The sequence below is a fragment of the Protopterus annectens genome, chromosome 10.part0, assembly GCF_019279795.1.
Source record: "Protopterus annectens isolate FY-2018-M chromosome 10.part0, PAN1.0, whole genome shotgun sequence".
In the NCBI taxonomy this organism is placed as follows: domain Eukaryota; kingdom Metazoa; phylum Chordata; order Ceratodontiformes; family Protopteridae; genus Protopterus; species Protopterus annectens.
The window spans coordinates 1,625,263,368-1,625,276,578 of NC_056744.1; the positions used below are offsets into that span (position 1 = coordinate 1,625,263,368).

Sequence of the window (13,211 nt, forward strand, 5' to 3'; positions counted from 1 at the left end):
AAAGGAAGATGACGAACTGATCACTGCAAGGCCAACATTCATTGAAGAATTCTCATGTCATATTTGCTAAGGGTAGTAATGTAACTGCTGTCACCATTGATCCCAAGGCCTGAATGACCAATCAGGTTGGGATTCTGGTACTGCAAACTATCTTTCTCACATGTGATCTTACTGTTTGAACTCTGGAGAGAGGGAAGTGAGGCTTTAGTTGGCTAATAGGTAGGTACTAGACTACTGGCTCAAGGGCCTAAGTAAGCCTAACCAACAAGGTTCCCTGGCTTACACCACCCAAGAAAGTTAATTTCCTGTGCCCCTGTCGAGCAGAGCCACAGAAGTTGATTTTGTATTAAGCAGTGCTCCTATAAACTCTAGACTTTGACTTGGTTCTTTCTGGTAGTTTATTGTGATTCTTTGTACAGCACATGTCTGAATCACTTTTTGTCTTGACATGATGAGCTGATGCCTGGTCAGGGTGGAAATGAGCCAGTCCTCTAAATATAGAAATACTTGGAATTTTGCAGTCTCAAGTGATATCACGGTACTTGCAATATAAAAAAAAAATTATTTATATTTCTATGTGCACTTTATGTAATGCCTACAATATTAGGCAAGACAAATAGAAAGCTAAAAGAGCGAATATGTGAACATGTATCAGATATACACAGGAATACTAAAACTAATGCACTTTATCGACATATTAAAGCAACAGACAAATCAGATTAATTTAATTTTTTTAATTTGAAAATTATACATGAAAGCATCAGAGGAAGTGACCTTAAAAATTACACAGACGTTTTAGAAAAACAAATGGATTATACATTTTAAAGCACATCTGCCCCCTAGATTAAATGAAAATGTTACCATAAAGCCAGTTCTAAAAGAAAAATTAAATAAAATTAAATAATATATAGCATTTATAATAGTATACTTCATTTTTTAACATTATGCTTTTATATATAAGTACCGAGTATTTTTGCTACAAGTCTTTATAACCATTTTCCTTTAAATAATACTTTTAAATTGTTTGACTCATCACATGATTTTAATTGTGCATTTAAAAGATATCTTTTTAACAGTCTGACTATTTGGCTGATGAAGCCTGCATGGTGAAAGTCTTTTAGTTACTAGCGCAAATCAATAAATATATTTGTTACATTATACCGAGTGTCGTGGTGCCAGTTTTACTTTTATTTTCTTTATTATGTTGATTTTTAGTGTTCCAAGCTTTGTCTAAGTGGTGGAACACTATTTTAGTTATCTAGAATACCGAAGAAGTAAAAGGTTTTCCCAGAAGCCCACTTATCTGCCCAGCCTTAGTGGAACACTAGCCAACAATCAATTCCACAAAGCTCACAGGGAGAGCACATTTCATCTGCAAAAAAGTTCTGAAGAGTTTCGCACCCAAACCACTGACTTTATGTGGCTTTCCTCAAGCCCACCAGCAGTTAGGGTATATGGAAGGCACCTTGAAGCTTTGAATAATGACCAGTGGTCATATCCTTGGCAGGATATAGTGCATACAGCTAAGGCTACTGCAACAGTGATCTAATGATGAACAGCTATCATTTTCCATGCCTTCTATCATTTTGTCTTATTTTTCATGCCTATATGCTTAAAAATATCTATCTATAGCTTAAACTAAGGATATTATTCTAGATATCTACATTAATAAAAACACGGGGAATTATTATCTTAGTTCTGCAGATAATATGATAAGTACACTTTTACACCCCCGCTGCAGAAGCCCAAGATCACAACATTTTATCAACTTTAACTTATTTCTGTCCAGCTTTGTCACAGTATAAAGCCTGGACACTTTACAAGTAAGAAAAAAAACACTTTCTTGCTTTAATATCTTTAATATATATAGCAGTCACTGACAGGACACCCTCACCTCACATTTGCCATATTCCTGCACAATGCACAAGGCTGCTTTACAATATAACTTGCAATTTAAATAATTAAGTTTTTATAAAACAATGAACATGAACAAAATTGTCTTACTTGCAGTTTCTTCTTCAGTGTCATTTTAAACATCAGTGACAAAATGGGGTATATGTTTTACAGTCGACCCACCAGTTTAACATAGTCAACAAAATTCCAGTCTTTTCTCAGCCATTCCTACAGCTAATAGGAATGATGATTTACAAACTCTCATTAATTCACTAAGTTCACAATGTTGCTGTTCTACTTGATCCTCTCCATCTCTCCACATCTCTCTGGTTCAAGTCCAAGGTACTTATAGTTCATCTAGTCAGCTCCTGTATTTTTTTCTGTTACTCAGGCATTTTCCTTTGAAACAATGAAAATGTTTCACTAATATTTCTGTATGAGCTTTGTGCTCAGTAGAAGCAGAAGCACAGTCCCATTCTGCTTGCTGGATCACTCTTTGCTGACTAAACTTTTTTTTTTTATTTCCTTCTTAGCCTGTTCTGCATCAAAAAATGTCTTTGATCCTGCAGGAAAAAAATATTTTCAAGATGGGTGGATATAGCAGTTTGAATCTCACACCTGCCTCTCAACATTTCCTGGTTACAAGGAAAAACTCAATTATCTTCTGTCTGGTGTATGGTGAATAATCATTTTGTAGAAACACTCTGCTATCCTCAATTTTTAATACTATTCTCTTCTTTAACAATTTTGTCAGAAGCAACTCTTTCTGCTGGTACAATTGCTTCTTTACTAATACAGTTCATGGCTGTTTTACATGGCAAGATTAAAAACATACACATGATATGCCCTCTCACTTAATAAACCCCGCTTTGGAAAACACCAGTCCATTTGCTTATTTGTACTTAATGCAGTCTGTTCCTTCTAGTTGCTCTTGTGCAGCAGAAAATCTTAGTTTATCTTTGCATGCTTTGCCTTCTAAATTATAGTTATATACTCACCATAACACTGCATCCTTGTTGCCTGTTTTCATCCTTACTCAACTGGTGGATCTCAGATCCATCCTTGGCCACTTGATAGACTTTAGGCTGTGTAGATTGAGCTCCTCCCCTTATCTATAATACCCTAACTACTCGTGAGTTACCTCAGATCGAGTTTGCCCTCAACTTATTCAATCACAATGTCGTAAGTGAAAGAGGCAGCCCATAGTATTTTCTGAGTAAAAACACACAAGGTAAAAAGGTGGGAAACAGGAAAGAAATCAGAGAACAAAAGTCTGGAGCTCACACAGCATTAGCTAGCCAGGTATATCATTCAAGTTATACCAAGGTCCAAACAAAAAGGGAAGGGGGAATGGTGGGTGGGAAGTTGAGGAAGAACAAAAACAGACAACACAGGTGCTGAGTTACGGTGAGTGCATAACTTCACTATCTGATGCTATATTTTTGAGTGGTTCCTCAACTGATGGGACAGAGTTCCCAGCTAGGGTCATCTTTGGTGGTCCTCAAGGAAGGATATTCCAGGGTACTGTGTAGTCAAAAGCTGCCCTGTTCCTAGATAATATGTCCAACTTGTAATGAGCTATAAAGGTATTCGTATTGGACTGTATAGCAGCTGCACAAATGCCATCTATAGATACTTTAGACTGGAAAGCTGAAGATGTGGCCAGAGACCATGTGGAGTATGCTTTAAGATGTTCCGGTAATGACAGACATTTGTTTTTGTAAACAAAGTTGATGTAATCAGTGAGCCACATGGCTAGAGTCACTTCTGACACTGCTGTGCAAATTTCACTTCAGAAAATGATAATAACAGTTGTTTTGACTTCCTGAAATCTTTAGTCCTTATGAATGTGAAATCTGAACTGTCTATGAACGTCTAGTATAAGAAGCAAATATTTTCCCTTGTTACAGAATTTTGGAAAGAAGACTGGTTGGTTGACTGACAGGCTGAGACTAGCTTCTGACACCACCTTAGTTAATAAGGAAGAGTTAGTCTGAAATGAAACCTTGTTCTTGTGAAAAATCGGGTAAAGTGGTTGAGAAGAAAGTGCTTGGAGTTCGGATACCCATCTAGCTGAGGTAATGGCAATTAGGAAAAATTGTCGTCCAGGACAAACATTTTTACTTTTTGAAGGGGGACTAAGTGAGGGACTGAAGAACTAGTTTAAGGTCCCACTGATGTACAGGATCTTTTATTGGAGGGTAGAGCAGTAAGGTACCCTTAGGGAAGGCTTTATGAGCAGTAAGGCACCCTTAGGAAAGGCTTTATGTAACTTTAAGGAAGTTACGGACCTAGTGTGAAAATTTGAGATGGAAACCAGTTGCACCGTAACAGTAGAAGATGGAAGCTAGAAAATCATGAATAGCTGGAATAGGCATAGAAAAGGGGTCTAACTGTCTCTGAAGGGCGCAAACAGACAAGTAGAAGCTTTTGGGATGACATAAGGATGTGGCAAACAGGGGAGGAAAGCCTGGAACTTCTAGCCATCGCTGGAAGTGGAGAAATCATGCATATCTGGGTGAGACAGCCCAGACGGATAAGACAGAAGGTCTTGAAGAGGATCCAACACCTCAGCAGGGTGAAGAAGATGAGGCCAAAGGAAGGGGAACCCTGCCTGGAAATGCCAGAATGGAGCAATGAGCAATTGCTCTTCCGATGGTAAGCTTTCTGAATAAACTTGGAGATACAAGAAGTTGGGGGAAAGGCACATAGTAGACCAGAGGGCCAATTGTGAACTTTAGCATCTTTCAGTGGCTCCCCCACTAGCGGGATGAAGGCAAAGTTCCTCTTGCACTTGGTATTGAGGGGAGAGGTAAAAAGGTCACAACATGGTTGACTTCACTGGCAACAGATCATGTCCACCACTGACTGGTTGAGAGACCACTCATGCAGGTTTGAAATGGACCTGCTCAGCTTGTCTGCTAGCACACTGGTTTACCCCAGAATAAGCATTGCCAAGGGAAAATAGTCAGAAGATATTGCCCACTGCCACACTCTCATTGTCTCCATGCAAAGTAGGTAAGATCTGGTTCCACCTTGTTTGTTGACTGTAACCATCCCTACAGGGAGAACATCTTGAAATGCCTGCAATGCATACAGGACTGCTCTCATTTCTAGGACACTGATGTGAAGGTTGGCCTCTGTCTGAGTCCACGTGCCTTGGATTCTCCTTCCCAAATAACGCCCTTCCATCTCAGTTGGGAGGCGTCTGTTCTCATTGTTGCTTTAGGGGAAGGAAATATGAAGGCGCAGCCTTGGTGAACTTCCTCTGCATGAATCTGCCAAGTTATGTGATGTCTGCAAACAGCTGTGATGCAAATGGGGGTCAACACTGTCCGATGTCCTATGGGCCCACTATATCGCTAGGGTCCACTGTAGAATTCTCATATGAAAACGTGCCAAAGGAACTAGAACTATGGAGGCCGTCATGGAACCCAACACCTTAGAACTAGTCTGGCTGGAGGATAATGAAGAGTAAGGATATATACTGCCTGTTTCCTTAATATGTCCAATCTTGGTTGAGGAAGGCTTTCCACTTGTGATTGTGTGCCTAAACGGGCACCAATGCACTCCAGAGTTTGTGGTGAACAAAGTTGAGACTTGGAAGACTTTATGGTACTCTCCAGCTGTAAACAGAGATCCAGCAAGTGGTCTCTGGCTTGAATTAGTAGAGGCTTGGTGGAAGCAGATAGGAGCCAGTTGTCTAGATATGGAAACACCGGGAATCTTTGCAGCTTCAAGCGACTTGCAGCCACTGCAATACACCTGGTGAACACTAGTGGGTTCTAGTGAGACCAAAGGGCAGGGGTCTGAACTGGTAGTTTCTGGCACCCAGCAAGAACTGCAGGTATCTTATGAAGCACCTCTGTATGTGTCCTGAAGATCTGTACAGCACATCCAATCATCCTGTCTTTAAAGAGGAAGGATGGACTGAACCGTGACCATTCAGAACTTCCAAGTGTTTCACAAATTGATTCAGACTGCTGAGATCCAAAATTGGTCTGAGATCCCCTGTCTTTTCTGTCACCAAAAATAATCTCAAATAACCATGGAAAGAATCATTATGGACCTTATTAACATGGACATAGGTAATCTCCAAACTTTGGACCCAACCCAGTTCAGATTCATTAAAGGTAGCTCATACCTGTTAACCATGGTTGACTTCTTTGAGAAAGTCACCAAGGCCCTGGACGAAGGAAAGAGTGCATACCGCCTAACTTCACCTAGCCAAGGCATTTGACACAATCCCCCACTCAGGTATTATAGAGAAACTCTCCCAATAGGGAATTAACCCCTACATTATCAGACTGGTAGTCAACTTGCTCATCGACAGGATACATACTGTAAAGGTCAGTGACTTCACCTCTAGCAAAAGACCAGTCACCAATGGTGTTCCACAGGGTTCTGTGCTGGGCCTCTTACTGTTCAGAATTTATTTCTCGGAGGTCCAGGCAAACTTGAACAGCCTGTGGCAGACCAAGTTCGCTGATGATTGCAAATCAGGAGCAATCACTGAGTCCCCCAATGATGTTAATATACTGCAGATAGGGTTAACGCAGACAAAATGATTGGTGTCAAAGCTGCAGATTAAAGCTAAATGCAAAAAATGTCCCTTTGGGAAAGCTGACATTCCTACTAATTACATTATAGACAGCACCTCCCAAGTGCAGACCCAGTGGTACATGATTTGGGTACTCAAATTGATAGCTATCTGAACTCTGACCACCACATAGCCACACTAGTAAGGAAATCCTTCTATGTGGTGGCACATCTTATAAGTAAAGGCACTGCATCTAGATCTAAGTAAAATTCCATTATACTCGGTCCTCATCAGACCAATAACTGATTACAATGCTCCCCTTTGCATGTATCTTACCAGAGAGCTGCAACAACTTGAGAGACCACAGAGGTTTCTCACCAAGAAATTACAGCTGAAAGCCCTGTCATTGTATTCTGTCTCATACAGGTTGCTGAAAGGTGACTTGTGCCTGGCTTACATGGCAGTCTTCGACTCGGCCCTGATGGAAATGCTATACATTCGTAAATCAAACTGCAGGAGGGCACTTGCTACAGGAATCTTAACCTAGCCTATGCCATGAACAGCTCATGCTGGAGAGATAGATACATCTCCCAGAGGCTACTACTTGTCTGGAACAAGCTTCCAATTCACATGAAACATAGCTTTCCCTGACCCTCTCCAAATGCAACCTAGATCAATGGATGGGTAACTGTAAATTCACTCCTGGGGTGGGGCCCATGTCACTCCTGGACAGAAGAAGTCAGTATTAACTACTGTAGACCCTTACCTCTGCAAACTTCACTCCCCTAACCATTGACAACTGGGGCAACTCTGGATAAATATGGCTAGGCTTGTAAGGGCTCTAGGGCCGTTAGCCTAGTAAACTCCTATGAACCCATGAACCCATCCTATTCCAGCAGGACCGGCTGGATGACTATTTTTTCTGTCAGCTTTTTATTTTTGTAGCTACAGCTTTCCCCTGACTAGGTGGGATGTTAGGAATTGTTCTGTTGCATTTTGGAAGAAAAAGGGAAAATGGTATATAATAGCCTCTGGATATGATATTCAGTACCCAGGTATCTCTGGTAATGACATCCCAGGCTTGTGGGTGCAGAGAGAGGGCCCCCCGACTGCTTCAAGAGTGTGGCAGTCGAGTAAGCCTTCAGGGACACTGCAAGGATATACCTGAGAATGCACCTCTGAAGCCCTGATGTGGCAGGCCATCTCTGCCGCAATGGGCTCTTTCTTCAGAGCAGTGTTGGGAAAAACCTTGAGATTTTCTGAACCACAATTTTCTACCTCCTCTCTGATTCTGGGAGAAGGTCCTATAAGGAATAAAATAACAGATTCCTACAGCATAAAGAGTCTTCCGATCTTGTTCACTCCTGGAGAGAGTCCCTTTCAAGTTAGGACCAAACAAGGTAGATCCATCAAAAGGGGCACTGATGAACGAAGACCTGAAAGGTTCTGCAAAATCACAGATGTGCTTCCAGGCATGCCTTCTAATGAACCCACCTTTCTAGAAGCTCCCTCTGAGGTGTGAGATATCAGTCTCATGGAAGTACTGCATAATGACTGGAGGGTGGCCATTAGCGAAGAAATTGTTTTCTTATCCTCCGCAGAAATGGACTCTGAGGGTACTGAAAAACTGCTTTATCAATTCCTTCTGGAATCAAGTAACATGTGACAAATAATTCAGATACCTGAGGGCAAAGGTCACTGATGCAACGACACGCCTCCTGTACCTGTCCAATGGCCTAGATTTCCTATTAGAAGGATGGACAGAAGAACTCTGTTCTGCTAGTCCTTTTCTTGTGGCTGCTACAACCACCACAGCATCCACAAGGGGGTCCCTTGCTCCAATAAGCACTATTTTTAGGTGCCACAAGATATTTGTCTGGATGTTTAGGGATAGGCTCCATGACATCTGGATTCTTCCAAGCCTGGCAGGAGATGAGGTCTACCATCCCATCCCTGGGAGGCCTACCCAAATCATAACTGAGCTGGTCCTGAAAACCTCAGGGAACACTGACTTTTCTTGGGAAGGGGGGTGGTGGACAGAAGACCAAATTCCTTTCCATTTCAGCAGTTTGAGAATCTCTCAGAATGAAGAATCATCAAGGAGTGATCTGGAGGATCCTTCCCCTTCATGAAGTCAGTGCCTTCAGTTAATGACTCTTGTGGAGAGTCTAGGTTGTCTCCTCTTGCATGTCCATTTCCGAGAGGGATCTTCGATTGGAGGCTACACAGAGGACTCGGAAGTGCCAGCAGTGTCATGAATGTGGACAGTCTCGAGGCATGATCTAGCCGGCTGTCTCGACAGGCAGGATGAAAAGATCCAGCTTCCACAGAAGACAGTTGAGTGTAGTATGGACCGGAGAGGGGTAAGGGTGCTATTTCCAACAAAGAGAAGAAAGCTCCTCCACTACCTCGAAGCTCCAACAAAGAGAAGAAAGCTCCTCCAATACCTCGAAAGCTGATACCAAGGGAGACCTCAGCCTCACACCCACCAGATCTAAAGGAACCTATGAGAGACCAAAGAAGGCTGTGACCCAGCTCTGCCCTTGAAGCAAAGGTTAGAGTTGAGCTGTCCAGTGCCAAAGCTAACGGAGGAAGGGATGGCTCCAAAACCATCAGAGTGCATCCCAAAACCCTGGATTTGTTGCTGATGCTACAGCCCCAAGATCATTCTGGATCCGACAAGATCAGACCCATCTGAGTCCCAGAAACTGTCAGAGTCAAAGAAAGACACATCTTCAGATCTGACACAGACACACTTGCAAATCTCAGGCCCCAAAACTCCAAAACCACAGGATGGATTGGAGTAGGAGCTAAAGCCTAAGGTTGAGAGGTGGAGAGGCTCACGGGTCCGATGGGAGATGGAGATGGTAAAACACCCAACTGAATCTGGGTTTTGAGAAACTTTCTCATCATCCTGTCCATATCTGCTTCTGATTGGCTTCTGGACAACATGAAGGAAGATGAGGGATACAGTGGACAGTAAGCTCTTTACGTCATATCCTGCAGGAAGGGAGAGTGAAGCCTTGAAGATATAGGTTCAGGAAAAAAACTCAGAGATTTAGATTTGAACCTCATCGGATCTAAATGAGGAGATGGAACCAGAGAACTTGATTGTGTTTTCGTTGGAGTTGAACTCTTGGAGATAATCAGACTGGACAATTTAACATATCTTCTCGGGTGGAGCTAAGCCCAATGAAGTTGAAGGAGGAGAGTGTTTAGGAAAGTGCTTCCTCGATTCTTTAGGGCTCTCTTCTGTATCCCCTAAAGATTTCTTAGATGAAGATGGTGGTCCAGAATCCAAAGAGGCAGAAGATGGAAACAGACCTTTCAGTATAAACTTATTGTTTCTTTCAACCATGGCTGTATTAATGAAATTATCACAAATGTCACAAGAAACGTCAAGACGTCCTGGACCTAAACAGTACACACACAGTGAATGGCTACCCAAATTTGGGATCTTATGCCAGCAAGAGGAGTACTTTTTGAAACCAGTAGGTTTCGCTGACATCTTAACACTAGTCAGAACTACCATACAGATAACCAGTACTAATGTCTAAAAAGTAAAGAAGGCAGTGAGAAGATAATGAAAAGTACCAACAATGGTAATCAAGGTATGCCACAAGGGTATCTAGAAAAATAGCAAGGAGAAACACCAGCAATGGTAATAAATACATGCTACACTGTAATTGAGAAAAGCAATAGCTTAAGGCCCAAGCATTAAAATTAGTATGAGGCTTAGAAATTTAGCTATATATTTGTATATATATATATATATATATATATATATATATATATATATTTTTTTCTTTTCTTTTAGTAATAAGATGAAAGAGAGGAGAGAAAAATAGTGAAAAATAGAGGAATACTGTGGAAAATGGAATATAACTTATCCAAATGAATCAATCAAATCACTCAAGCTAATGGTGATCTTTTCTTATTTCTAAAGTGGCAAATGAGATCTGGGGTAGCTCACAAGTAGATAGGATATTAAGGGGAAGGGGAAGAGCTTGAGCTACAGAGTTTAAAGTCTGTTGACTGGCTGAGGACGGATCTGAGGTTGGACCCAAGACCCATCAGTTGAGGAATGGACAAAAAAAAAGGCAACATCAGATCTCTACTATTTTCTGAATTAGCTTTTCCTGAAAAGCATCATGCCCAGTGAGCTTGTTATTCATTTCAGCCTCTGATTTTTGTAGTTATATCAGTTCATCTGAATAGCTTCTTCCATTATTTCATCCTTTATCATTTGACTTTATGTATTCCTTCACAGTGTTTCACTTATTCTAAACAGCTCTGAGTACATATGATTTAGTTTTTCTTCTAAATTACTGGAAGACATCTCCTGTACCTAAACTGAAACTTGAACTGCTTTTTGCTGAATAGCTGCAAGATTCATCCCAGCCAGATTTTTAACTCTTCTTTTCTGGTTTATTTTCGCTTTCTTTCTCCAAGTTTCCTATTATCTGGCATCCAGGGAGTGTAATTACTAGCCAGGAGCTGAATGACAGCAGCTACTGGCCTCCTTTTCTTAATTTCAAGTCTCACACTGGAAGAACTCTAATCAACCTTTGAATCAGTCTGCAGCCATTTTGGAAGTCCAGTTTATTTATTATCATTTTCTTCTCACAAATGTTTACTCAAAAAAAGAAGGAAAGTCTCTCCAAAAGTTGAACGAAGTGACCTCCAAAACTCTGAAAACACAGTGAAGACCAAGTCTGACACATCTTCAATGGCAATAAAATTCGAAATTTTGCCATCCATATATCTGCTTTTATACCGGCATGCTGTTGTGTTTCCTTAGACATACGGTGCAGAAGGAAGCCATCTAAAAACTTACGTGTATTAGCAGGATGTCCAGTCATTGGCAGGATACATTCCATATAGCTTTATTCTACTGCAACATTGATCTAATGATGAACACATATGTATACACGCATACACACACACACACACATATATATATATATATATATATATATATATATATATATATATATATATATATACACACATATATATACACACACACACACACACACACACACACACACATTGCTTAATGAACAGCAAAGAGCTATATTTTCAAGCAAGCAATAGCTAAAATGAAAGGAAACATTTACTTTTCTGGCTGCAGTCTTTACAATATGTCTGTGATGGAGGCAGTAACTCATATGCAAAGATGCATTTCCTTATCTGTTTTGAAAATTGCTTACTATGGCTACTGACATAATCTGTTTTGTTTTGTCATGGGAGGTAATACATCAAATGTTAAGTGTAGCTATGTAAAATAATGTTACAGCAAATAAAAAGTTAATAATAACACAAGACTTTATGTGTCTACATTTCACTGCTTTCAGGGAAATACTAAGCTATTGCTGCACTCATTCATATAACTTTTGTGCAAATTAGGCAACATATGCTTCAAATTCTTCATCAGTGATGCAGCTATGCCTTGGCCCTGATAAGGCTGGGATGCACAACTGTAACTCACCAGTCATGTAAGTGCTACTGAATTCTGATGTCACAAGTCAAGTTGCAAATTTTCACTTAAACGTGCCAATGCACAAATACGTATATCTGACTACTCTTCATAAATGCAAGTTTGAATATTGTGTATGCATAAGATTATATTTCAAATGTGCATGTATCCATGTATAGATAGCTAACTGTACATGTGGCTGTCGACTGTAAATATGTGAACATTTCAGCTTATGTTTGCATGCCCAGATGAAATGTTCCAACTAGAAACTAAATTCAGTGCAAACTGCATATAAGACACGAAAATGGGGTATGTGGTGTGATGATAGCAAGTATTATCTTACAGCACCATGTTCCACTATTGCCCTGAATACCTGAGGTCACCAGCAACTGAGACCCTCAGTTATATGCCAGTAAATGGACTCTTCCCTTGTAATTCCAAGCAGTAAGAAAACTAGCACATAACGCAAGTCAAAAGGCCTGGAAAAGCCCCTCAGAAAGTAGTACCAGGAGTGGGGTTTATATTAAAAGTTTCTGAACAAGGGGAAACCAAGATTTGAGGATGTGGAATATCACTTGATGGGACTAATAAAAATCAAATTTTTACAGTATCAATCTTTCACTATTTTTTTTTTTAATTTACTGTGCAGATAAATGTGTATGTTTATAAAACATGCCCTTACTTTAAATGGTGGTCACTTCAAACCTTTGTTCCTACATATCTTCTTTATAACTGCTATGTAATGTATGCTGCAGACTATAGTTGAATTGTCACACAAATTTGTTAAGGAATAACTGTGTGCATCATCTACTGTCCTTTATTCTATATCTGCATATTTTAATCCAAGTAACTGTACTGTTATTCCTCTTCTGTTTAAGACCTAGTTACAAAACTGTATCTGTCACGCTAGGTTTCTACTTGAGATTAAAGCAAGGTCAACAATAAATACTTACAACTTTAGAGCAACTTATTTTGTGGCAGGCTGACTTATGAGAAAGATCTGCTGAACTGAATTCTGGGCTGTCCTTCGAGTCCTCAGTCACAGGGTATAAGCTGGAAAGCAACACACATTCCAGTGAGTATGCTTTCTTTGCCAAACGAAAGAGCAACAGCTTGTTTCATTCCAGTTAACTCATTAACACAAAACCATGTCAAAAGCAACAGATTTATTAGTATTTTTATTTCAATATAATCTTAGGCAAATATTTTAGCATTTTAAGAAAACATAGTGAAATTGTAGAAAGTGAAGTTAGCATTTTTTCTCTTCTCCAAATTGAAATGATGGCACATATGAAAAAT

General features: G+C 40.2%; 1 protein-coding gene across 3 annotated transcripts in view; it reads right to left on the bottom strand.

Moving 5' to 3' along the window:
* The window catches only part of LOC122813803, a 1,224,970-nt gene that overhangs the window by 416,994 nt on the left and 794,765 nt on the right, over positions 1–13,211 (bottom strand). For all 3 annotated transcript variants that reach the window (XM_044086326.1, XM_044086324.1, XM_044086325.1), the window contains one exon: positions 12,866–12,965. In XM_044086326.1, the coding sequence (XP_043942261.1) occupies positions 12,866–12,965 (100 nt within the window). The remainder of the gene's footprint in view (positions 1–12,865; positions 12,966–13,211) is intronic.